At 48.5% G+C, this 27,228-nt stretch overlaps 1 protein-coding gene across 8 annotated transcripts in view; it reads left to right on the plus strand.

Annotated features, from left to right (window-relative positions):
* The window catches only part of MGRN1 (mahogunin ring finger 1), a 43,635-nt gene that overhangs the window by 6,441 nt on the left and 9,966 nt on the right, over nt 1–27,228 (plus strand). For 2 of the 8 annotated variants that reach the window (XM_080942422.1, XM_080942418.1), the window contains exons 2-12: nt 8,308–8,429; nt 11,939–12,027; nt 12,525–12,671; nt 14,896–15,013; nt 17,370–17,436; nt 17,683–17,732; nt 19,285–19,332; nt 20,967–21,035; nt 22,660–22,819; nt 24,494–24,603; nt 26,212–26,277. In XM_080942422.1, the coding sequence (XP_080798548.1) occupies nt 8,308–8,429; nt 11,939–12,027; nt 12,525–12,671; nt 14,896–15,013; nt 17,370–17,436; nt 17,683–17,732; nt 19,285–19,332; nt 20,967–21,035; nt 22,660–22,819; nt 24,494–24,603; nt 26,212–26,277 (1,046 nt within the window). The remainder of the gene's footprint in view (nt 1–8,307; nt 8,430–11,938; nt 12,028–12,524; nt 12,672–14,895; nt 15,014–17,369; nt 17,437–17,682; nt 17,733–19,284; nt 19,333–20,966; nt 21,036–22,659; nt 22,820–24,493; nt 24,604–26,211; nt 26,278–27,228) is intronic. The other 6 variants (XM_080942423.1, XM_080942419.1, XM_080942424.1 and 3 more) reach the window with 3 other exon arrangements.

Below are 27,228 nucleotides of genomic sequence, written 5' to 3' on the forward strand. Positions count from 1 at the left end.
TCAGTGCCTCCCACTTGGCAGCAAGTCAGGGCCTGGGGAGCTTTCCTGAGAGCAGCATTCTTTTAGGACCTTTGATGTTCTGATCTTGCAGGTTGCCCCAGTTGCATTATTGAGCTGGGTTTAGGGGCAGTGTGTCAGCACTTTGTGAACTGGCAACACCTGTCTTGTGACAGGTCAAGAAAAAATTTCCTTAGGTACAGTCTGTACTTTTTCATGCATGGCAATTCCCTTCTTTCTGCCATTCTTGCTCCTTCTTTAGAGTGGGGTAATGATGGAAACTACCCTGCAAGCTTACATTCTCTCATTGTTCCTGAGGAGCTACTGTTTCTTAGGGTATGTATACTAGGTGGCTTTGTCACTGCATTTTGCTTGGTGTGGTTGAAGGACAAAGGGACCGGGAAGGGCATTTAATTGGCTGTAAGGCCTGAGTTTAAGACCCCCCTGTGTGCTCTGTTTCTTTTGTAATCAAACATTGGACACAACATCTTCTGCCTTTCCTCATTTGGTGTGTGCTGGCCTTTAATGCATAGGCCATCGTTCTGTGATTCATCTAGGGAGGGGTTGACAGTAAGCGACCTCTAGGTGGTTGAGGTTGACCTCACTTGAGAGTCCAAAGCAGGCATAGTCCATTGGCAGGAGGAGAGCAAAGTAAATGGGTGGGGGCGGTACATAGAGCCAGGTACAGTGATATTTGTTGTGCTAGGGGTGCCTGGAATATAAGGAAAAGGAAATTGAACTGGCTGGAACCTTTGAATTAGGAGCCTGCATTCTTGTAGGTCTAGAGGAAATGAAGGTGAGAGCATCCCACACCCAGATGCAGGGCCTCTATCCTCATGTTCAGGAGAGAATATAGGATGTTGAGAGTGCTGGGGAAGGCCTTTCTGAGCAAGTGACCTTAAGCCCAGGTTTGATCAAGGGTGTATTGGTTTTGTTACAAATGCTTAAGGGTTTAGACCAGCAGTTCTCAACCTGTGGGTCATAATCCCTTGGTGAGTTGAATGATCCTTTTACAGAGGTCTGAATATCTGATATCCTGCAGATTAAATATTTACATTACAGTTATGAAGTAGCCACAAAAATAATTTTATGTTTGTGGTCACCATAACATGGGGAGCTATATTAAAACGCTGCAAGGTTAGGAACCATGGGTCTAGACCAAGAACCTCTTACCTAATCCCAGACTCTCTCTGATAAATTAGATTAAAACAGCAACAAGAACCTGAATGAGTGGGAATTAGCAGTACTGTTGGCTTCTGTCTCACACCTCCATGCTCCTTTGACTTCCTCTGAGCTTTGTCAACAGGATTCCTGTGGATCCTTCCAGATCTTTGTCCTTGGTTCCCTGTAGAGTGGCCCTTCTTCTCCTTCCTTGTCTCTGAGTAGATGTTGTTCAATCTGTCCTAACCTCCTCCTGGGACACCAGGCTTTGCCCCTCATTCCCATTCTTGTTCTTTTAAAAAAATTTTAAGGTACCCTCCCACCCCCAGATAGGGTCTCTCTGTGTGGTTATCCTGGAACCTCGCACTGTAGAGCAGGCTGGCCTCAAACTTACAGAGATCGTCCTGAGATCCTTCTACCTCTTTCTCCTGAGTGCTGAGATTTTAAGTGTGTTGTGGTATTGGGCACCTTATTTTTCTTCATTACATTTTATTTGTCCATTTGTGTATGTGAGTGTGTGCACATTTAGGGATAACAGGCAAAGGACTCCTACCACGTAAGACCTAAAAGTAGACTCCAGTCATCAGGCTGGGTGGCAAGTGGCTTTAGCCATCTAACTCGTGTCAGGTCTAAAGGAAACTCCCATTTCCCTGAATTCCAAGAGGCAGAAGGGACAAGTGGCTATCTGTGGGGCCAGTGAGCATACCAAAGTGCAGCTGGCTCCAGGTCCCCCAGTGTCACAGTGCCTGTTCCTAGCTCTTCTCATCTCCATTGCAGCTGGTCTTTGCTTCTTTGTGGGTTCTTCTTCCCACCGTTTATCAGCTCCCCAGTTTCTCCCCTGTCCCGAAACAGGGAGAGAATGATAGAGGGAGGTGGGTATCCCTAAATCTATTTTTTTTTCCTTTTCTTTGCACACAGCTACTAATTAACTGCAGCCAAGCTCCATGAGCAACCAGCAGCCACCACACGTATGGGGCTGTAGCATTTATGTACCCTCTGAAAAGTTCCCAGAATTCCAGACATCACACAATCGCAGAAACTATCTGCAGTGAACAAAAAGGCAAACCATAGTCCACTGCCTCGAAGCAGCCCCCCATCCCCCACACCTGGGATTAAAATGAAAACACTTTCTTGTAATATTTCTATGTTTTTAAAGAATCAAAATTTTTTGGGGGGCTGGAGAGATAGCTCAGTGGTTAAGAGCACTGACTGCTCTTACAGAGGTCCTCAGTTCAAATCCCAGCAACCACATGGTGGCTCACAACCATCCGTGATGGGATCTGATGCCCTCTTTGGTGTATCTGAAGACAGTTACAGTGTACTTATATATAAAAAATAAATAAATCTTTTACAAAAGAAGCAAAAATCACAGAATCCTCACTACATTCATTGCCTTCTATTTTAAGCCATTAATTGTGCTGTGTCTATCAGGAAACTAAACAGATGCATTTTCAGTGAAATAAGCACTTTTTGGTCAGTGACCAAGGTTTTCAGGAGACCTCTTCTGCTCAGTTCTGATTTTTATCTATTTTGACAATATCCACAACTTTTCATTTTATGTGGAAATAAAGCAAATCTGTATCTCCCAATGCAAAATTTCGGTTGCCTTCTATTCGGATGTTAATGCATCCATATAGAATATAGGCTGATTTAATTCCAGTTTTTTCTGTGACCCAGTCGGTGTCTCAGTGCTGCTATTTATCCTTTCTCATTAACCTTTAGAGAATTTAAAGTTAGCAGAGCACTAAAATTCTGTCCCTGGTTGGGGGGGTCTTCATTTTTCCCTTTTGTTCAAGGTGTGATTACATCTTTCTGTAACTGCTTGTTATTTCTTAGCCAGCAAGAGCCAGTTGGTTTGTACTTTTTGTTATGGGGCCTTGAGCTCCCCTGCACCCCAATTTTTGTAATGGCAAAAAAAAATTCTTTTGAATATCTCTTTAGGATCTGTACCCCTGTGCCCAGTGGTGGCATTTACCATATCACATGCATACCCCTGGAAGCCAAGGCATTCTTTCTGTTTGAAATTTAGGGAAACCATTGCTTCTAGAAGTGGGTTGTTCACTTTTGTGGCCCAAAGGATGGTATTTCTTACAGTTATGGCGCTAGGTATTTTGAGATCTGAGACCTTGAGCAGCTTGGTCATAGTCTATTTGCAAATGACTGTATTTCCTGCAGCTGAAGCACCAGGCCTTTTGATATTGGATACCCCTAGCTGTAACTATTGTATTAACAGGGTACACATTAGAACCAATATTGGTCATATTCCTTATCCATTCATACATAGGCACTGCCTGTGCCTTTATATAATTTAATATACACTATAGTAACATTTTTACATTCATTATTCAAATTTTCAAACGCCAGGGTCTCTATCAGATTCTGATACAGCTTTGTTCACAGCTAAGATTAATCTTTGTTTAATATATATATATATATATATATATATATATATATATCATGTATATATATATATATGTATATTATATATCAGTGACAACTTCTCTAGAGCCCTGTATAGTCTTTGTAAACAAGGTAGACTTTTTCCAGAGCTCCTCAAGTTTGTCCCAAGCTCTCAAAGGAACTAAGTGACATTGTTCTGTAGTAACATCATCAAATAGGATCAGTTCTTATGTCAGAGTACCTCCTTCCCTAGCAACTGGTCTTTGACTGTATTCATTCCCCTCACTCTGTTTCACTGCTCAGTATTCATGGCTTCTTCCCTCCCCCGTACTAACCATGGCAGTGACTTCAGACCAGCCTCTAGTACAGCTGTTACCAATCCCTTCCAGACTCAGGGAGTAAATCTGTGTTGAATATAAAGTGATGCATCCCATATGAAATGACAGCCTCAAAAGGCTTAGATCTGTCATTTCTGTAGACTCCATCCTGGCTCGTCATAACCTTGTTCTCCACCAGTAGCAGGCATGTGCTGTAGACTATGGGAAAGCTGGTGGTGATCTGTAACCTGCTGCCCCTCCTCCATGCTGGCAGCACAGTTGGTTCTAGATTAACCTTTCTGTCCATAAGAGCAGCTTTGTCAGATTGTCCTCCCGCCTTTTCAGATTTTTCTCTGACCCGGCCACTCTCTGGCACACATTCCCACTCTTCTGCTCACCCACTGGAGCTTTTTGCTCTCTTCTCTTGTGCTCCTCACTTTCCAGGAAGTTCCACCTCCACCTGCAGCCTCTCCAGCTGCACCACAGACTCGGCGACCTTTTCAGAAATGAGAGCAGAGTGACCCTTTTGTTTTCCCACTTCCGCCGTGTTTTGTTTCTCAGGTCCCTCCATTTCCACCTGCAGTTTTTCCCACTGCTCAGCCAGCCTTTCAAAAATTTGAAGCAAAATATAGGAAGAAAAAGAAAGAAAAAAAAAAAAACCAGGAAATCTCTCCTGGAAGCAAATCAGGGGATATCCCAGTGGTAGCAGCCTCAATAAATTTTTTGCTGGCCTCTTGAAAAAAAAAAAAATTAATTCCTTTGTCCCCTGCTGTTTTCTCTTTGGCATTTGAAATCAAAAGTTTCCATTTCCCCCCCCTTTATCACATGTTGGGTGCTACAATCTGCTACTTTGTGGGGTTTTTTTTCCCTCATTCTTTATCACCCTCACCCCCACCCCGTTTCACCCCCTATCACTAGTTAGGAGAGGAAGAAGGATAGAGGGGAAGGAGAGAGACATCCTTGAATCTTGCTGAACGTCCGACAAACACCCACCATGCCTATCAGGGCTGTATCATTTATAGACCCTCTGAAAGGTCCCCAGAATTACATTTGTCACACAATTGCAGAAACTATCTGCAGCTGGCAAAACCACTCCTCTGCTAGAGTGCCAGGCAAATCATAGTCACCTGCTGTGCAGCAGCCATAGATCTCCACACTTGAGATTGAAACAAAAACACTTTCTTAGAATATTTCTGTTTTTAACAAAACCAAATTCCAGAATTCTCACTACACACTACAAACTTCCCTCCCCTTAGCTACTTGTTCTCCTTATAGCCCTGCTGTTTTGACTGTGCACACTCTTACTTGTTTTTGTTTCCTCTTTTTTGTCTTTTTCTCTCTTACTCTCCCTCTTCATCCTGTGTTCCTTTGTCTCTGTCCACTTCTGTTTCTCTCTCTGCTCTGGATTCTTCCAGATGCCTCTGGCTGTTTTCTCTCTCTCATATGTACAATAAAAGCCTTCCCTCAGCAGTACTGTGGAGCAGTGATATCCTCAGTTTAGGAGTTTGTGTGTGTGTGTGTGTGTGTGTGTGTGTGTGTGTGTGTGTGTGTGTGTGTTGGTGGAGGACACAAGGAGATAAAACCCCCCTACCCTAGCATGCTAGGCAAATAGATTCCTGCTGAGCTACCTCTGCAGCCCAACAGATCTAATTGCTAGTTACTTGTCTTTTTAGTAGGCTTTTTTTCTCTCAAGACGGCGTTTCTCTGTGTATCCCTGGATGTCCTGACACTCATTTTGTAGACCAGCACAGCTTCTAATCCACCTGTTTGTGCTGCCTGGGTTCTGGGATCAAAGGTGTGCACCACCACCGCCCAACTTTTCTATTCTTATGAGTTTTATTGGAACATTACCCATGTACAATGATGTCAGTTCCAAATACGGTTGCTGGTTCCTAGTATATTCAGTTGTGTGGCCATCATGAATATCTCATTCTAGATAGAACTTGGGTTATCCTGAGATATTATACTCACTGCTGTGAAAGACATGTTTTTTCATATTTTACACCTTGGGAAAATTTTGTTTTACAGGTGATATGTTATTAATGGAATAGTGACAGTATAAATAATGAAGCTGTTTACCTCATTACTCATATTTATTTACTCTCTGACGTTAATGAAGCCTAAAACTACCCATCCTAAGTCTTTGGAGCCTCCAGTACAGGATCACTACTGGACTGAGGAAGTTGTGGAAGGAAATATAGCGAGGGAGCAGGGTGTGCTCACCAAGCAGGTTGGTGATGGAGGCTGTAGTTTGAAGCGTGTGGTCAGAAGAGGCCTTGCCCAGAAGTAACAGGTGGACGATCAAGGCAGAGCTCATGGGGAAGAGCCCGTAAGCCAAGGGAACAGCAAGTGCAAAGGTCCTGAGGCAGGCAGCAGGCTATACATGATACAGACAAGAGGATGGAACTTGTCCTGTTATGATGGATAAAACCATTCGAAGTGCCAGGATGTGAGAAAGATTTGGTGAGTTAAGGGTGGTGTCTTAGTCAGGTTTTCTATTCCTGCACAAACATCATGGACCAAGAAGCAAATTGGGGAGGAAAGGGTTTATTCAGCTTATACTTCCACATTGCTGTTCATTACCAAAGGAAGTCAGGACTGGAACTCAAAGAGGAGCTGATGTAGAGGCCATCGAGGGATGTTACTTACTGACTTGTTTCCCCTGGCTTGCTCAGCTTAGTGGTTAAGAGCATGTATCAATTCCAGGCAGTGGTGGCACATGCCTTTAATCCCAGTTCCCCAGCACTCGAGAGGCAGGGGCAGGTGGATCTCTGTAAGGTTGAGGCTAGCCTGGTCTACAGAGTTCCAGGACAGCCAGGGCTACACAGAGAAGCCTTGTTTTGAAGAACCTATGCCTGGCAACCTCAAGGATTCTTAAAACTGTTAAGCACATTTGTTGAAGGCAAGCCTGGTCTACAGAGCAAGTTCTAGGACAGCGGGGGGGGGGGGGCGGTTATGTCTTTTCAATTTAGGTCCTGGTAAAAAGAATTTACCAGCATACAAGATTGCTCAGGAGTCTAGGAACCATCTGGAGATCTTGCAAGCTGCCTGAGGACTGGCTTGCATGTGTCCTACAGGTTAATATGGTTTCCCTGCTCCTCACCATGGGCTTTCCACGGGCTGGCTGCTTGAATGTGCTCAAGTGTAGCATCTGCGTTGTCCAGAGTCTTGGAACTCACACTCCACCATTTCCACAAGAACTCCTGATATGTGCTCAGCCCTTTCTGTTACCTCTAGGGATCTGTTAGAGGTGAGAGTCCTTGAGACTATCTTGGAGTCTGACTCCTACACCATGTGATTGTGTCTTAAAGGATGTCTGGGTGTCCCAGCCAGGCCCCTGTGTCTTGCCTGGGGCTCTGAGGCAGCCAGCTTCTGTGCTCACTGTTCCTTCTCTCAAGCCTTCCCTCCAGACCAAGGCTCCTCTGTAGTGGAGTGCCCAATGGACAGGTACTCTAAGGGGACACAGGGTCATGTGTGCTGTCAGGAGGCTTTCTTGCATCCTGTGCCTCCAGCCTCTCTTGCTGCCCAGCCAGTGCAGTGGCAGCCAGTCAGGGGAATCTTAGCACAGGTGAGTATCCTACCAGCTACTCATTTGGTGTACTGTGTATGTGAGGGCAGGCAAGACTTTGCAGCTGCTGGTCAAAGTCCCTCTGCTGCTCCGTTCTTAACCATTGAGCTCTGTCTCCTACTCTGCAAGTTTAGGGTTTTAAGTGCTCTGGGATTGACGTGGAAACCACTTACAGTTTCAGTATTTGTGAGGAAGAATCCAGACCAACATCAAATTTTAAACCTTGATCATTGCTGGTATTAAAAGGTTTCTGGGGCTCAGATTTGAGAGGCAGGGTACAGACAATGTGGGGCCAAACATTGTGAAGGGAGGAGTATGGAGAAGCCATGAAAACTAACCTTTAGCCTTCAGCTGCTGAGTGGTCTGTATGCCAGGAGTCATGGAGAATCCTGTTTTGCACTTTTCTTAGCTCTGGAGGCTCCAGTCCTGGGCACACCTGATTTGGTAGCTGCTTCCCTCCAGTCTGTGCCTGTATCTTCACCATTTTCTTCCCTCTGGGTGCATCTATATCTAGACCCCCTTCTCTGATACGTGTGTCATCACTGGATTTAGGGTGATGAACTTGGGTTCATTGTGATTAATCACACCAACAAATTGGGGGTACAGGGTAGAACTTGAACACAACTTTGGTGGCTAGGAACATGGTTTACCTGACTCCTGAGGGCAATGACGTTCAAACCCAGAACTCATCTGTGACCGGGAAGAGGCAGGCTATACAGGCTAGTTAGTGGTGTGCAGAAGACTGGCTCAGGACAGAACCAGAACATAGCCACTTAGGATAAAGCCTTTGGGGACTTCTTCGCTGTTCCCACAGAGCTATGCTAAGCACCATGTTCTAGGAACAAACATGTTTCCTTTTTTAAGCAGGAAACTACTTTGCTTCGCACTTTTTCATGGGAGGAGAGAAATTTGACACTCCCCATCCTGAAGGTTACCTCTTTGGAGAGAACATGGACCTGAACTTCCTGGGCAGTCGTCCAGTCCAGGTGGGTCTTGGTCGGGCTGGCAGTTGTGGCTGGGGTGAGTAGTGGGAGGACTGTCTTGGTTGCCTCTGTCCTGCTGTGGGGCTGAGCAGGCATCAAGTTACTCCAGATGGGTGCAGAGTATGTGACAGCTGAGCAGAGCTGAACATGGACATGTGACTTGGAGTGTGTCCTGGTGCTGCCTCTGAGAGACCAGAGGGTCAGCATTGGGTCACTGAGGGACAGAACAGCCATTATTGAGCTGATGCCTCTAGGGTACACAAGTTAGAGATTTCATTCTAGGCCTTTTGTGTGAGCAGAAAGAGCAGCCATATTCTGTGGAACGGTGGAAAGGAGCCATGATCCCACAGGGAATGTGAGTGCCTAGAGGACTTCAATCGTTGTAAATATACACACATTTAAGCATATTTGTCCATTCCTTCAGTATACACTTGGCAACTGGTGTATGTCTAGGGTTCTCAGGTAGGGGCTGAAGATGGAAGTCAGACCTTTACCCATTTTTGAGATGGTAAGAATCATAAAGAAGAAAATATAGGATGAACAGTTAGAAGAAAAAAAGAAAAAGAGAAAGGAACAGAAGAACAATCAAAAGAGTGACAGGGAAAGGTCACACAGAGTCCATGGCTGAGCTGAGCTGTGCAGGATGGGGGGAGGTGAGAAGGGTGTATTCATCAGGGTGTGTGTGTGTGTGTGTGTGTGTGTGTGTGTGTGTGTGTGTGTGTGTGTGTGTGTGTAAGAGAGAGGGAGAGGGGGTGGAGGGAGGGAGGGAGAGTGTGTTATTAGAATGACTTACAGGCTGCAGTCTAGCTAATCCAACAATGGCTAGCTATGAAGGGAAAGTCCAAAAATCCTGCTGTTGCTCAGTCCACTAGGCTGGTTGTCTCGTCTGGTCTTAAGTATATCCTGCTGTGATGAAACACCATGATCAAAAGCAGTTTGGGGAGGAAAGGATGTATTTGACTTACATATCCTGAATCATATAGTCCATGGCAGAAAACCACGGCAGGAACTCAAACAGGGCAGGAATCTGGAGGCAGGAGCTGATGCAGAGGCCATGGAGGAGTGAGTGCTGTGTATTAGCTTGCTCCTAGTGGCTTGCTCAACCTTTTGTTGTTGTTTTTGTTTTAACTTTAGACTTGAATTTTTCTTTTGTTTTCACTTTTTTAAAAAAAAAAGATTTTATTTATTTAATGTATATGAGTATACTGTAGCAGTCTTCAGATACACCAGAATTCATCACAGATGACTGTGAGCCACCGTGTGGTTGCTGGGATTTGAACTCAGGACCTCAGGAAGAGCAGTCGGTGCTCTTAACCACTGAGCCATCTCTCCAGCCCCTTGTTTTCATTTTTCTATTGTCTCATATATTATTACACCCTGACTGCAGTTCTCTTTCTTCCTCCCCTCCTAGCTCTTCCCCTATCTCTCCCCCCCCCCCCATGCCTGCCCCCTTTCCCTTCAGAAAAGGTCAGGCCTCCCAAGCATATCAATGAAACATGGCGTATCAGTTTGCAATACGACTAGGCACCTTTCTTCATATTAAGGCTAGAAGAAGTAGCTCAGTAGGAGGAAACAGGTCTCAAAAACATCAGCCTGCTTTCTTAGAGAATCTAGCCCACAATGGACTGGGAACTCCCACATGATTACTAATTATGAAAATGCCCCACAGGCTTGCCTACAGTCTAATTTCATGGAGGCATTTTCTCAGTTGAAGCTCCCTTGTCTCTGATGACTATAGCTTGTGCTAAATTGACATAAAACTGGACAACACACACATCCTGTGAGTTAGAATCCAGACGGTCAAATGGACTTTTCAGTAAGCCCTCAGGAGGTAAGGGAGCCTAGGCAAGAAAGACTCTCTATTGGGATGGGTTGTGTAATGTCTTAGGATGGACCAGGTCATATAGGATGAAAAGGAGCAGCAGAGGTTTCCTGTGAGTATTGAAGAAAGCACAGGAGCACCAGGAAGCAGAGGATTCACATTGATGGGCAGGGCCTGTGAGACTAGGCCTGGGTGTGATGCCGGGGAAGAAGATCCTAGGAGAGAGAGACAAAGGTCGGAGAGGAAATCCCTGAGCAGAGTTTAAATGATAGGCAAGACAGGAACCTTTTCTAAGGAACGCTGAGTTTCCGTCCTCAGCATGTAACCTGGCTGCACCCTGAGCATCCCTCAGGCACAGTGAGTGGGCCTCAGACCAGGAGGTGTTGTTAGTCCAGAGCAGGTAGCCAACAGAATCGTGATCTGTAGTCTGTGATGCAGACCAGGGGCAGGGTGTGTGCTGTCCTCTTCTGCCTGCAGGCCAGGGGCTGGGGTACATGCTGTCCTCTTCTACCTGCAGGCCAGGGGCTGGGGTACATGCTGTCCTTTTCTACCTGCAGGCCAGGGGCTGGGGTACATGCTGTCCTCTTCTGCCTGCAGGCCAGGGGCTGGGGTACATGCTGTCCTCTTCTGCCTGCAGACCAGGGGCTGGGGTACATGCTGTCCTCTTCTGCCTGCAGGCCAGGGGCAGGGTATGTGCTGTCCTCTTCTACCTGCAGGCCAGGGGCAGGGGTACATGCTGTCCTCTTCTGCCTGCAGGCCAGGGAAGGTGCTTTCCTCCCCTGCCTGGGAGCTGGTGTGGGATCTTTCCCTTTTCACATTTGTTGTCTTAACTCCTACAAGTCTTCTGTGAAGTTTTTAAGTTTTAAAAAGAATTATTGATGTGTGTGTGTGTGTGTGTGTGTATGTATATGTGTGTGTGTGTGTGTGTATGTGTGTGTGTGTGTGTGTGTATATGTGTGTGTGTGTGTGTGTGTGTGTGTGTGTGTATGAGGCATGTGCATGCGGTACCCATGAACAGCAGAAGGCATCATATCCCTGGACCTGGCGATACATGTGGCTGTGATATGGGTGCTGAGGATAGGAGGCAGCCCTTTTGGAAGAGCTGTTGAGCCATCTCTCTAGCCTCCAGATCTTTCATTTTTATTTCATGCCGAGACAGGTGGGGATCCACCTGGGTTATGATCGAGAGCATGTCTGATCCATTTGCTTTACCAGCTTAATCCCTTCAGGGGCAATTTCCTTTCTAGCTTCAGTACCATGTTCCTGGCAGAAGACATGGACACATATGCTCATAGTCTCATATCACCACATGTATGTATTTCTAGGATAGGGGTATAATTATATGCATGTACACATGTATGTGCGTTGTCTTTCCAAAGACTTGCTGGTGTGTTTTGCAACCTGGTTATCTTTGTTGGCAGCAGTAAGCTGTAACTTATCATAGGAGAACGCACTAAGAACCATGCCATTTCTGAGCATCCTGCATAGAACCGAGGACTGTGGCTAAATGATCAAGTCACTGTGTGGGCCAGAGCCAGCTCACATCCTGGCCACGTTTTAGTAAGTGAGCAGTATGTGCATTATCAGTTCAGCCCGTCGCATGGGGCAAGAGCTCTTAACTCCTGCCTCCTGTTCTCTGCTGCATCTCAGAGCGTCATCGGCTTGTGTTCACTTGTATTTTCTCTTCTAGTTTCCCTATGTCACCCCTGCCCCCCATGAGCCAGTGAAGACACTGAGGAGCCTGGTAAACATCCGCAAAGACTCTCTGCGGCTTGTGAGGTAACTCCCTTAGTGCTGCCCTCCTGGGGACCCTGTGTGGGGCAAGGCTCTGGTTTGTCCTAAGATGGTCCAGACTCTGTTGTCATATGCATTCAGACTCTGTAGCTGGACCCTGAGCCATTAAATGAGGGTCTCCCACCCCCAGCAGTCATGTCTCAGAGTTACTAGCCTCGGACTGGAAAACACTGCCGGCCAGGGAAGAATCTCAACTTCACTGCTATGCATGGGCTGGCTACTACCTGTTGTTAATAGCAACCAAAACTGCATTAAACCCAAGACATCCACACCAAGAGCATGCACCCCTTGTTTCTGGGGGCAGGAAGAAAGGGGAACAGACGATGGGTTATAGGCCTTATGCCACAGGGAATAGGCCTCCTTACTTTGCTCGCAAAGCAGACATGTCTAAGCAGCCAACTTTATGCCCACAGCTGTGTAGGCAGGCTAGTTCTTGGCTCTGGCTCCTTCCTTACCTGCCATATTCTGCTCACATTTGGTAGGTACAAAGATGACGCGGACAGTCCAACAGAGGACGGTGAGAAGCCCCGAGTGCTCTATAGTCTGGAATTCACCTTTGATGCCGACGCCCGTGTGGCTATCACCATTTATTGCCAGGCAGTGGAGGAGTTCGTAAACGGCATGGCAGTGTGAGTTCCTAGGCAGCACCTTGGGCTTTCTGCAGACTTTGCAGTGTCTTCAGGTCAGCTCACTCCCCAGCCTTCCCCCTTGCTGCAGGCACTAGACTGAAAGGTCCCCGCTGCAGATGGTGGCTTGGTCTTTCTGGTGACAGCCCCCTCCAGAAACCTCCATAGACCCACATCCTTTATGTATAAACACCTAGCACATGGGAAACTTCAAGACACTGGGAGTTCTATGCCAGGAACTTGGGGCAAAGACCAAATATATGTATTTTATTATATCACAATTATGATTTTGAACTTTTGGAGATTTTCTTTAAAATGAGTATTGACACTCTTAGGAGTCTGTGCCCTGCAACCACAGCATGACTGCAGCAGGGCTGCCTCAGCAGCAAAGTCAACCCTGCCCTGAGCAGCTTCACAGATGGGGGAGCCCTTCCCACATTGGGGGAGACCTTAGAGAAGCTCAGATCTGGAATTGGGAGTGAGGAGGACTTTGTTTTTTAGCTCTGTGCCTTCTTACGTGATGTAAATTCTTATACTGAAGTTTCTTCAGCTGGGAGTGAGGTTGGGGAGTTCAGCTCTTATGGGTGCTGTTCTTGAACAGCTCCCCATACATAATGGGGCATGGTAGCTGCTCGCAGCTAGCTGCTGGTTGTGAAAACTCAAGGCTTTCCTCTGGGACTCAGGACTGGCCTTGGGGCATCAGCAGACCCCCTGAGTGGTGGCGCACAAGTAGGGAGAGAATGACCTTCCCACACTTGGTTCTTTGAGGTTCCACTGTGGCCTACGCAGTGGGCTGCTAAGCTGCATATCAGTACTCCAGTGTGTGATGACTGTCAGTAGGGATGGGCTAACCTGTCTGTATCGCCAGTATGATGACAGCTGAGAAGAAGAGTTGTCCTTGGGAGGGTAGCTACCATAGCAGATGAGCCCTGGATTCAGGTGCTTGGGAACTACTCCAGAGGAGGTGAGGACCACAGTGCAACGGGCTCCCACCCCAGCCCATCTGGGTCAGCAGATCTCTGTTGTGTCTCGTGAGACACGTAAGAGCAGCTCCTGCTACCAACAGATGGGCTAGATAGATGGCCAGCTAAATATGGCTGCCCAGAGATCCGGTCCTGGTAGACCTTTTCTGAGACCTGCATGAGGCCTGTTTGCCTCCCAGTTAGCTGGCTTAAATGATACTAGCACCAAATTGCCAAGACAGAGGAAGAGGATCCAGGCCTTAGAGGCTGTACTTCAGACTCTAAACCCAGCCAGCAGGAATTCTCTGTCCTGAGTTGCAGGACAGACAGTCCTCCTGTTCCTTTCCTGGCCTCCTTAACTTTCTGTCAAGAAATTTGAAGCAGGGTAGTTCTGGGTCCCATAGCATCGAAGGCCAGAGTACTGAGATTCCTGTCCTGGGCTGGTCTTTTCACTACATCCAGTCTGGACCTCCCTGGGGGGCTCCCTCCCACACTGGCACTGACAGTCGGGACAGCAGGGACGTCACCCAGCTTCCCAGGCTGAGTATGGCCTTTGTCCTAGAGTCCCAGAGAAGCCCTGGGACAGTAAGCATGAGTCGGGGGTGGGAACAGCGAAGGTCATGGCTTGTATTCATGAATGGGGACACTGGCTCAGCTCTGTCATTTTCTAATGGTCGCCTTGGGGTATGAGAATGCCCTTCTGCATAAGGAAAAGGGTGATCCTTGAAGCATTGTTGGGACTAGCAAGATAGGAAGCTAGTCTTTGAGTCACTAGAGCAAAGCTTCAGTGCACCAGCATGGTGGTTCAGGGAGCATTACCCTTTCAGAACATGACTCACATTGACTCGAAGAACTCGTGCTTCATGGGAATGCCTGAGAAGCAGGCAGCTAGGAGCAAGGATTGGGACAGGGAGTGTTGCACTATGATCTTCAGAAAAAGCAGATGCACCCAACGCCTAGATAGAGGGCATGTTCTTTTCGTCCAGAAGGCAACAGAGATATCAGGCTGGTGTGGCTCTGGAAGAAACAGCCACCTGGTATGACTGGGCAGCCTTGTGGTAATCAGAGCTGGCAGTGGGACGCTCTTGTACAAGCAAGGGCCACTTGGCCAAGCCGGCTGCTTCCCGTTTCTGTCTGGGATGGCTGAAGCTCTCAATCCCTGTAGAACAAATGGCTGCTGGTTTAGAGGAGTTAACAGAGGAGGTGGGAGTTTGGGTGGGGGCCCATGGCTCCACAGGAGTCAATGGCTGCCTTGTCGCCCTTAGGTACAGCTGTAAGAATCCGTCTCTGCAGTCTGAGACCGTCCACTACAAGAGAGGTGTTAGCCAGCAGTTCTCCCTGCCTTCTTTCAAGATTGACTTCTCTGAGTGGAAGGATGATGAGGTAACCCTGGGGAACTCATATGGTGCACAGACATTTGTGCAGGTCAAACACCCATGCACATAAAAAGTGAACATTCAAAACAAAACAAGCAGAGTCCTCTGGCTCCCTCTGGTGGTGGGCGTTTGTCCTCTTCCACTGTCACTTGTCCTGGGCTACTCAGATAGGGGTGGGGATGGGGGGGTTAGGAGGATAGGGGTGAGAATGCCACTGAAAGAGGAGAGGACAGGATCACAGTCACTGCACACCTTCCCCAGCCACTGGTTCTGTGCTGAGTTTCTCTAGAAGCTGGCTCCCTGCAGGGTGCGGAGTGCAGCTGAGAAGAGCATGCGTGCTTGGAGGCTACTCGGACCACAGGAGACCCCAGTGTTCTCAGGCTCGCCCTCTGTCAGCCTCTGCTCTTGTAGCTAGCTTACCTGACTAACACCTGAACAAGCAGTTCCTGTACGAAAGGCCCTTCGTGGTCTCAGTTTATGACCTCATAAGGGCAGCATGCTGCCAGCATCCGCATCAGCACTATGGAACAGCTCCTCTGAAGTGGCACAGCTTACCGGACACCGCATTCCAGAGCAAGGCAGTAACCCAGGAAGGTCGTTTGCTTTCTTACATCCCAGTTTGTGGGAAATGCTGTTCTAGGTGATGTACCCATCCTGTGGTTCCGAAGTGTCCCTGCCCAGCCTGATGCTGTGACTGCCCACATGCTAACCCTCTCCACTGCCTGTATCCTCCTTCCAAACACAGAAGGGATTGTGTTGAGCTAAGCATGTTGTCCCAGCATTGTGCTCAGCCTTGCACTTAGACTGACTTCTGTTCCTCTAGAGATGAGAAACGGGCTGGGTTGGAGTTTGTTCAGTGATTGAGTACAGTGCTGAATTGGAGGCCAGCGTTCTGAGTGTGGCTTCATTCCTGCATTGTGATGACATGCCATAAACAAGGCAACCCTTAAAGGATGCCTTTAATTGGGGGCTTACTTACAGTTTCAGGTTAGTCCATGACCATCATGGTGGGAGCACGGCGCAGGCACTGGACACTGGAGTAGTAGCTGAGAGCTTACATCTTAGAAAAGCTGCGGACAGAAAGAGTTGGGGGAGGGTATGGGCTTTTGTTTGTTTTTGTTTTGTTTAGGGGAGGGTTGGCTTTTTGAGACAGGGTTTCTTTTTGTAATGGCCCTGGCTGTTCCTGGAACTCACTTTGCAGACCAGGCTGGTCTTGAACTCACAGACATCCACCTATCTCTGCCTTCCAAATGCTGGGATTAAAGGCCTATGTCATACTGCCTGGCTTCTTTTTGTTTTTCAGGTAGAGTGAGTGAGTGAGTGTGTGTGTGTGTGTGTGTGTGTGTGTGTGTGAGAGAGAGAGAGAGAGAGAGAGAGAGAGAGAGAGAGAGAGACACACAGAGAGAGGGGTGTGTGTGTGTGGAGAGACTGACCAGGTTAACATTGAACTCAGAGATTGGCTGCCTGGGATTAGTGGTGTGCACTACTGTTGTTTGAGACCAAACTTCACTGGTGAGCTCTCCACCCTGCTGCCTCCACTTCCTGAGGAACTGGAGTCAGGTGTGCACTACTCTGTCTGGCCCACTGACCCCCCAGTAACTCTTTAGAGATACTAAGAGGTTTCTAGAGACTGGGTAGGCTGAATTTTGTCCTCTACACCTTTGTGACAGGAACAAACAGGAGTTGAGAGTGTTTCCTGTGAGTGGCCCTCAGGTGTGGACCAGGCGAATCCCCGGGCACTGCTCTGCTCCGGTGCAGGGTGAGGGGTTCCAGGAGAGATTCCACCCCAGGCTGCTGTCATGGGGTTGGTGAAGATGGAACCATGTCTGGGAGGAAGGCAGCTGCTGGTCTAGAAAGGGAAGCATGGACCAAGTGGTTTCTTTAACTCATTGTTGCTTCCATTCCATCTCTGATGGGGCTTAAGCCCGACACTTTTCATCAGGCAATTACATAATAAAATTTCACCCAAAAGAGGAGACTGGGTGATAACACTGTTCAGTGTTCACAATGTCAAAACTACCCATGGATTAACAATTTATGAATAGACAAATACAGTGTGGTTTACTCTGTAACATAAAAAAGGAATGGATTTGTGACTGGAAAACATGCTCAATGAAAAGGCTAGGCATAAAAAGATAGACACTAAGTGGTTCATTGTAGGAACTGTCCAGAGCTGGCACACCCGCAGCTATGGAAGGCAATGAGCAGTTGTCAAGGACCGAGGAGGTGGAATTTCTGTTTGGAGAGCCAGTCAGGAGCTCTAAGGTCTGCGTGGTTTAGTGGCACTGAATGTCCCCGATTCTGTCTGCTCTAGCTCAGGCTGACCAACTCACGACCCGATGTCTGTTGCTTCCTTTCCTCAGCTGAACTTTGACCTGGACCGGGGTGTGTTTCCAGTAGTCATCCAGGCTGTGGTGGATGAAGGAGATGGTGAGCATTGTTGGTCTTTCCTCATCTTCATTTTCAAGTGCGTAGGACCTACGGGGAGGAAGTGGCTTCCTTATCCCTGAGTCATCGAAGGACCTCCTCCTCTGGAAACAGGGTGTCTGTCATGGCCCACACACAAGCTCATGGCTGCGGGACAGCTTGGGCAGTGGAGGCTGGGATGAGGGAAGGGACAGGAGTAGACGCAGCCATAACCTCACGCTGGCCTCCCCTCTCTTCTCACTCCTTCAGTTGTGGAAGTGACTGGCCATGCTCATGTGCTCTTGGCGGCCTTTGAGAAGGTAAGTGCCATCCTGACCACCACCCTGTAACCTGGGAACTGGGGCAGGTAGTGGTGAGGCAGAATGTTCTAGACAAAGGCTAGCCCTATAGGACCTTCAAGAACCTGCCAGCACAGGCTACGGTGCCTGCAGGAAGACCTCTACCCAGACCAACTTTCCCTCCTCCAGCCACCATTCTTTCCCTCAAGTGCCACGAGGCATTGGTCACAACCTTGCCTGTATGTATGTCTACCTCACTTAGGATATGTTTATCTCCCCTTCTGCTGGCTGCAGCTTGTAGTCCAGATAGGGCTAGACAGATTTCCATCCCCACAGGAGACCTTTCCTGGCTCCTCTGAACAATTGTCAACGTCATCATCTGTGTCAGGGCAGAAGTGACCTTTGACTTGTCATCTCGGAGCAGACGTGACACCAATTTGTAATACAGATGCTCAGTGAATTATGGTGGCTGAGTAAGGGTCTGCCCCCGGCTCCAACAGCCTTAGGCCTTATACATACATATTTGTCCTCATTTGTCAGAGGTTTGGGTGTGTTAATACCCCCAGAAACTTCACCCTCCCCTAGGCTCTTTGCCATTCGTTAGCACTGCAGCTAAAAACCATGCACCAGGCTGGAGCCCAGGTTACAAGGATCCCAACAAGAATGAGCTGGGATTACTTGGGAGATCCCCACATCTCATTCTCTGCTGACTGATCTTGAGTCCTGCTGACTCGGGGTTCTTCACCAAGGTATGCTTTTAGTGCAGAGCCCGTTTCTACTGTGACCCAGGTCTCTGGTCCACTCTGGGATCTGCACAGCTTTGCCAGTCTGCTCTGTAGTAAGCCTTGGAATGCTCTTTGGGGCCAGAAGTGCAGTTGGCATGAGTGAGCTGGCCCCCACCTCTTGAGCAGCCCATGTTTGGGAGAAGGGCTCATAACAGGATCTGGTGAGACAAATGGGCTGTTCTTCATAGGTGTTTCATTCAGTGCTTGCAGTGTAGAGCTAAGTAAAAAACTTTGTTTTTGTAGTATGGTGTTCTAGAGATTTCCATAAGTATCCGCAAACTTTACTAGACAATCCTGAGTGTTGGTCTTGGATGGCTCAGGGTGTAGTTGGTATCATTACAAACCCTCAGCTCTAAACCCTGATAGTCCTCTAAACCCTTCCCAACTCTGAGCAGTTTGCTTCCCCAGATATCACTCAACACATTTGTTTTATTCTATTTTTCTTATATTTTTAGCTCTCTGAGTGTTTTGTGTCGTTTTCCTGACTAAGCCATGCCCAAGAACTCTTGCTTCTGGGTGCCAGGAAGTGTCTTACCAAGATCAGAATGTGGCTGAGTGGCTTCAGTTTGTGCATGTTGAGAACCACTCAGGATAGCTGGGTTCCATAGGAATGTTTGAAGGTGCTCTGGGTACTGTAGAAGGCAGGCATGAGGTCACAGATGATGACATTGTGGCCTGGTTCCCGTCTTCAACCTTATTTTCAGCCATGAATGTAGGTTGGCCTTCATCTGGCTGGGCAAGAGTGTTGGGAGGGGCAGTTTGAGATTAACTGTGTCTCTCTCCTGCAGCATGTGGATGGCAGCTTCTCCGTGAAGCCGTTAAAACAGAAGCAAATTGTAAGTGCCAGACATCATGAGCCTTTGGGTTGCAAAACATACAAAATGCAGCTGTGAACACATGCCCTGATTCCACGGGCCGTTCTTTCTGGACATGAAGGAGCTGCTTGCCTGAGTCTGCTCTGTTGTGCTCTGGGATATTGGGGTCTGTGCTTTGTGTGTGCTACAGCAACTTGTGTAGGTTTCTGAGTCCTGCCTAGTTTGAACCATGGTGCGTGGATTGCAGTTGGCTCGTGGTGAGTGTTTGCTAAGTGAGTGGGTGGAGGGACTAAGGAATAATGGGAAGCAGAAATATGGCAGCTGCCGCTTGGTTAAAAATTACTGGGCAAAGACTTGAATGGACTGTGTCAGCACCTGACAGGGGAGGAACCCCGGGTTACAGGGGAGATTTGGGATAGCTTTTCATGTTTTGTGACCCTACATAGGCAGTTGCTCCATTTGAGAACTTTATCATGAGACTGATTGACAGGCAGAAGAGTCTGTGTTTCAAAGCTGTGTGAGCAGTTGTCCTGTGTGTAGCTACCCAGATACCAACGACCTGTTTAAAGTTACAGGATGGGATAGAGTTTATTAGCTTTTAAAGGAGAGACAGTGAATCCTGCCTGGTAGGTTCAGATCCTAATGATACTAGGTAGGCAGAAGACGTACTCATGGTTGGGGCACTTGTCTCCTGAAAGCCAGCTAGTAGGATCCTGGCTTTCTGGAGGGATGTTGTGGCTCAAGGAACTTGGGAACCAGTGAGTGAGTTCACTTTGGTACAGGTCAGCTGAAGCCTTTAAGTGAAAAATGACTAGTTTTGTGTCTAAAACTAGACATGACTTTCATGTCTTGTGGAAACATCAGTTATATGGCTTGCTTTCTGCTGCCTGCAGACAGCAGCTATAGCCCTCTTGTGAATGACAGAATGGGTCCAAAGTATTTGCTCTCTGGTAATCAGGATGATTGTGGGCAGCTTGGAGCTGGGCCTTCTGGGATGAATACATTGGTGGATGGATGGATGGATGGATGGATGGATGGATGGATGGATGGATGGATGGAAGGGTGGATAGATGGATGGATGGATGGATGGATAGATGGAAGGGTGGATGGATGGATGGAAGGGTGGGTGGGTGGGTGGATGGATGGATGGATGGATGGATGGATGGATGGAAGGGTGGATAGATGGATGGATGGATGGATGGATAGATGGAAGGGTGGATGGATGGATGGAAGGGTGGGTGGGTGGGTGGGTGGATGGATGGATGGATGGATGGATGGATGGATGGAAGGGTGGGTGGGTGGGGTGGATGGATGGATGGATGGGTAGGTGGATGGAAGGGTGGATAGATGGATGGATGGGTGGGTGGATGGATGGATAGATGGGTAGATGGATGGGTAGAAGCATGCATGGATGGATGCATGATGGGAACACTGACCCCATTTTCTACTCCGTGTTGATAGCTGAGCTCAGCATAGGGCAGGGTTTCCTGCCTCTCGTTTCTGGCATCTGCCCTTCCTCAGGAGGAGGAGTTCAACTAGTCTCACAGACTTTCTAGCCACAATTTTCCTGGGACATGTGGCTCTGGAGGCGATCTAGGTACAGAGAACCCCACTAGTGGAGACTGACCAAACCCCAGGACATCTTTCTGCTTTAGGTGGACCGGGTCAGCTACCTGCTGCAGGAGATCTATGGCATCGAAAACAAGAACAACCAGGAGACTAAGGTGCGTTCTTGTGGGCAACTACCTGGACCCCAGGCTGGCCACATGCTCAGGTTTCCATCTGCCTTTCAGAAGCCTACTCACTAGGTAACTTGCTAGGTTCCTAGGCCCAGAGCCCACAAGGTCTGATGGGAAAGAGGCCTTTCCATAGAGGTTTATGACCCCGACTCCATCATTTTCCTTAGTTCCCTTCTAACACTTAAGCCAGTCAGAGTTTTGTGTCTTTGTGACTGACTACTTGAAAACAGCAACTGAAGCAACAGTTCACTCACAGATTTACAAGTCCAGCCCTACCACACAGACACAAGCTCCCTCCTCTACAGAGGACCTGCTTCCCAGAGTTCCCAGAACCTCCCCTGATAGCTGGGTTTCAAAGCCTCCAATACACAAGCCTCTTGGAGAGACACTTCACACCCCCAATAACAGCAGAAGACAGCAGGGCTTTTGTTGTTGTTTTTAATGTTTTGTCCTTTCCCAGCATGTTTACATCTCTGAATTGTCCTGGCAGCTTGGGTCCTGGGATCTTCTGTCTCTTCTTCCTATCTAGACAGGACCTTTGGGCTTTGTCCTCAGTGGCTGAACCGTCCACATCTCCTTTCCCACCTCCTCACAGACAGTGAGCGCTCTAGACTGGTAGACAGACAGACAGACATCCCAGACAGTTCTAGAAGCTGTGGTAGCTGATGTTGGAGGTTCAGCAGGGTCCAGGAAGTGCAGCAGAATGAATGGGAATCTGGTGGCTTCTTGCTTGATTATTTTAAAGATAAAATGATATGTAAAGATATAAACTGATTTGTTGACTATTTTGTGTGGGCTAGAACAATTTTTTGTACGTGTGCACTCTTGAATGTGTGTGTGTGTAAGTCAGAGGACAATTTGTGGGAGACAGTTCTCTGTTCCACAGTGTGAGTCCTGGTGGATTGAACTCAGGTTTTCAGACTTAGTAGCAAGCGTCTTTACTTACTAAGCTGTCTTAGTGGTCCAGCAAGATCTCCCAGTTTCAACACCTTTGAAAGTCAGCCTGGCATGGAAATGCATGCCTGTAATCTCAGCATGCAAAAGGCAGAGGCAGGATTCTAGAAAGCTGCAAGTTTGAGACTAACCACTGTACATAGTGAATCCCGGGTTATCCAGAGCCAATAACAAACAGGATTAGAAGTCAGCACCAACCTTGATGTGGTATCACGAGAGCTGGAAATAGCCAGAGCTGGGAAAGCAGGGCCAAGATGTCACTCACTCGTATTGACACCAGAGCCTCAGGAGCCATCTGCGGTTTATTTGTTTGTTTTTAAAGATTTTTTTATTTTATGTGAGTACACTAGCTGTCTTCAGACAGACCAGATGGGGCATGAGATCTCATTACAAATGGTTGTGAGCCACCATGTCTTTGCTGGGAGTTGGACTCAGGACCTCTGGCAGAGCACTCAGTGCTCTTAAGCACCGAGCCACCTCTCCAGCCCGTTTGTGCTTTAAGGTAGAATCTCCCTGTGTAGTTCTTGCTGTCCTAGAGCTCACTATGTAAACCATGCTGGCCACAAGTTTAAACAGATCCACCTGTCTGTGCTTCAGCATCAGGCCCACAGCAGGCTCTTGTGCAGCCACTGACATCAGACATTTGTCCCCACAGCCTTCTGATGACGAGAACAGTGACAACAGCAGTGAGTGTGTGGTGTGCCTGTCAGACCTGCGGGACACGCTGATCCTGCCCTGCCGCCACCTGTGCCTCTGCACGTCCTGTGCTGACACACTGCGGTACCAGGCCAACAACTGCCCCATCTGCCGGCTGCGTGAGCATACCCGGGGTTCTGACTGTGGGGGTGCAGGAGATGTTTGGGGACTGCCGTTCTCTACTGCATGAAAAATGGAAACACCGTGTGTTTTTCATGCAAGGCACAGTGTTGATCGTTCAGAGAAAGATTAGAAAGAAGATTCTGAAGTGTTCCAAGGCAGAAATATGCTGACACTTGAACCAAGCAGTTCAAGCTCTGAACAAAATCTATTGTCAAGGTTGCATAGGAGCTATTTTTGAAAACCTGAAAGTGAGTCAAAAGCAGAACATTGTGGTGGATAGAAAGTTGGCAGGTGATGGTCGGTTTGTTGCCAACATTGTAGACTCTAAGGAAACCCACCCGGGCTCATGGCTAGTAAAGTGTCAGAAATGGCTTCTTGGTGGAGTTCTGGCTTCTGCTCTTGACCTCACTGTCTGAAAGCAGTGTGTCACAGTGGTTGTCCCTGAAAGTCAAGTGTGTGTTTATATAATGTGGGAGTTGGCACCGTGGCAGCTCCTTTGGGTCATAAGATAGGCAGCATGTACAGAAAGGGGAAATACAGTGCCTGGTCGGGGGCTCCCAGTGACTCGGCTGAGGTAAGACGGAGCCACAGTTGCACTGGCTTGGGTGGTTCACCTTTTTGCAAGGGAAGCAGACTGTTCCAGCCTGAGGTACATGTGTAGGCCTTGGCACCCACATGTGACAAACGAGAGGTTTCCATTGAGCCTGGTGGCCAGCACTTGCCATCTTTCTGCAGCAGTCCTCAGCACTGTCCCACTGTGAACCGGCTATCCCGAGTCTGCACAGCTGCTTAGGGCCTCAGCCTGTGAGAGGGGACTGAGGTCAGCAGGGCTGGAGCAAGTGTGTGTGCTGGGCTGATCTGCAAGTATGGAGCTATGAGTTCTATCCACAGTGCGCGTCCTTCCTTTCCTGGTCGCTATATATCCAAGTACAAGTGGTTGTGGCTAAGTGAGGCTTTTGTAGGAACCTAGATGCACAGGCCTTGTCTAGGGGACACAGCCATTGCAGTGATGGAGTGTGGTCAGGAAGGCAGCTGTGTGGTCAGCTGAGGTTGGAAGGATAGTAGAAAGGGTCCTGGTGTGGGATTTGGAACTTACTGCAGATGTGAATAGAAGACCCAGTGTCTTGTGGCCTGCTCTGATCCACAGCACCAGGGTACAGGCTGACGGCATACCTCACTGTGTCTTTGGATTGTCACTGTTTCCTGCTAGACCACATTTGTGGACAGAGCTGGCATTGTCCTAATTTGTCCCTTCTGCTCCATAACTAGTATCCCTCCTGATTTTCTTTGGTAGACATCACATGTCCTTGCTCCTGTCCTGCCCTCTGAAGAGCTCAGGGACAGAAGACTGTAGTCTGGAGACCTCCTTGTTCCCCACTGTTTGAGCCTGCTGCTATGAATTGCAGCCACAGCGGCTGTTATGTGCAGAGGGACCTTAGACCGCTTTGGTCTCTGTGCAGAGGGACCTTAGACCGCTTTGGTCTCTTAGCTGCCCTTAGAAATTGGCCAGTTCTCTATCTGCTGAAGATCCCCTCTGCTTCTGACTTGGAAGCGTGTTGTTTCTTGGCTCTGAGAATGGCAAAGTGTGATTGGTGCCCACAGTCTCTAGTGTCTTCCCACGCCCCCGAAGCTGTGTCCTTCACGTGCTTTTCTTACTTTTTCTGCCACAGCATTCCGAGCTCTCCTGCAGATTCGGGCTGTGCGGAAGAAGCCAGGGGCCCTGTCTCCCATCTCCTTCAGCCCTGTCTTGGCCCAAAGTGTGGATCATGATGAGCACTCTGTAAGTGCCTTTCCTCTTCCTCCTTCTTGTCTGCAAGGTAGGCATGGCCCCGCAGCAGCCTGTGAGGTACTAATGAAGGAGCGAGCGGTGCGCTGACAGGGGAAGGGTGGACCTCCAGTGTGTGCCATCCTTTCCACCATTGCCCTAGGCCGCACCCTTTGAGAGGGCCCTGTATGTTACTGTCTGTGGGCTAGCCTCAGCCTCAGCCTGGAGGCGCCCTCTGTAGGTCGCCTAGGCAGCCTTGCTTCAGGCAGATCAGGAAGGCCTTGTCAGTTAAAAGACTTAGAGAGTGAGGCATAAGTAAAGAGGTGAGACTCACTCAGAAGTGCTCAGAGGCAGGAAAGCACCCCAGCAGTGGGTGGGAGGGAGAGCTCAACCTGGAGCAAGGCCTTGTCTTTGGCTCCCATGCGCATCTGCCACGGGACCAGTAGCTTTTGAAAGGCTTTGCCTCCACTTTAAGAGGAAAGAACAGTAAGCTCTGTGACATGGACATCCGGGGACAGAGCCTGTGCTTCAGTTATTTACAGCCAGCAAGCTCACCTCAGCAGGTGTGCTATACACTCGCTCCCACAGTAGACTTCTGAAAACTGGGCCAACGGTTTCATTCTGTCTTTGTTTTTTGAGACAGGTTCTCTCTGTGTATCCCTGGCTGCTCTGGAACTCTTTGTAGGCTAGGCTGGCCTCAGACTCAGATCCACCTGCTCCTGCCCCGAGCCACACCGGGCCTGTGCCATCATTTAAAAGCCTAGCGGTATTCCATGGAATGTAGGGTTTTTTTTTTTTTTTTTTTTTTTTTTTTGTCTCTCAAAACCTGAGGCTTCATTTGTGCCCCCAGACGAGAGGTATAGCATTCCTGCTGCAAGGGGTCACCCCTGTCACACACACGATGGCCCCTGCAATGGCTCTGATGTCTAGCATACGGTGTAGGGTTTTGGTTGAAGACACGCTCAGCATGTGCTTGCTGGTTGTAGGAGAAATGGCTCTGAGGTGGGGCTGCCCAGTGAAGGAGGGGTCTGAATGTTGCAGAAGGTCCATTGGTGCTGGGCAGTGCTGGGTGAAGGGCAGACGGACCCCTTGCTGTTTGTCCTCTTATTCTCAGTGAGCCTATTGGAGAAGAGCTGCAGCCTTGACCTGTAGTTAGCAGAAGCTCTAAGCTGCTCAGGGAACCACCCGCCTTTTGCAGGATTCTGAGAACCTAAGTGGGTGCTTGTTCTCTGCCTCCTGCCCCGTCGAGGCCATTTTTGTGAAGTTCCCAAATGAGTTCTCCAGAGTCATTAGATAGAATGAGGCCGACTGCCCAGCCACTTAGTCACCTTGGCTAAGACCTCTTCTTCTGGGGACACCCAGACCATGAGTATGTTAGGTTGAGGATGCGGGTAGATCCCATACCCTTCCTCTCAGTGTGGGACCCACTGCACAGCTCCCAGGAACTGATTATATGTGCGGGTAGCCTATGCAGAGCCCTGATGCAGAGTCTTTGTTGTGTTGAGTGTGGTTGGAATTCCTGGGTGTGCTTGGGGGGCAGTAAACCAGAGACCTGTCTCACCCATTGGTCCCCATGCCATGTGGAGGTAGAAGTTGTAAAATGTGTGATTTTTATTTTAACAGTTTTCCTTTAAAAAATCAAAGTCGCACCCTGCCTCCCTGGCCAGCAAGAAACCTAAAAGGGAAACAGTAAGTGTGTTTGGTCATATAGCTTCGTTTTTGCCTCAGCCCTTAATTTCAAACCAACAAGTGTGGGAGGTCATTTTTAACCCCAAGCTAATATGTTTAACACACTTTGTCAAATCTGCTCTCCCCAGTCCCAGCATCCCTGCCCAGGAAGGGAGTTTTATGGCACAAGCAAAGCTGAAGGTCTGTTGTTCGGTGTCGGTGCCCGGTGGTAGCCAGCCCCGGCCCAGCCCTCCTTTCCAGCTTTGCTCGCTGTAGCTCCTGACTGCCCTGTTTCCCTTTTGTTTCTTGCTGGCAGCGGAATGGATGTTGGTGGAACTGATAATGCTGCTCCTTTTGGCACATGGCATTCCCCGCATGCTTGTACGTCTTGCGTCCTGGCTGGCTGTCTCTTGAAGTTTGGCTCTTTGGGCCGAGGACTCTGGTTTTCTGATCTTTTCCCTGCACCCCAGGCATCAGACAGAGAGAGCAAAAGTCAGGTAGTGGCCAGAGCCATTTGAAAGCCAGTGGAACTGAGGGAAGAAGCTTAGAAACGATGAGTTTGTCCTTTATGGAGGGTGTGGGGCAGGAGGTAGTTCTTCATCTTTAAGTTGAAGGCAGTGGGAACAGGTGAGAGTTAGCCAGAGGACCAGTACCAACCTGGTGCATATCACATTTTCCAGGGGCACTGCCCCATCCTGTTATTCACAGGGTAGGCATTTCCTGTGTGAGCAGTCATGAGTTCTACCCCTCTGTCTGGTTTGTGTGAGCCTGTGGGAGCAGCACAGTTGTCTACAGAACTCCAGGGCCTGGCCGCTGTTCCCTGGAATCTGGGCATGGTCCTTTTCCCTTACCCCTGCCAATCCACCCACTCCTAATGAGAGGCTGCAGTAGCTAGCACCCACCCACACCCCACTGTCATCCTGCTTGGGGTCCTTGGAGGCCATACTTCCCCTGGCTTAGGGCAGCACTGGT

The sequence above is a fragment of the Micromys minutus genome, assembly GCF_963924665.1.
Source record: "Micromys minutus genome assembly, chromosome: 31".
NCBI lineage: Eukaryota > Metazoa > Chordata > Mammalia > Rodentia > Muridae > Micromys > Micromys minutus.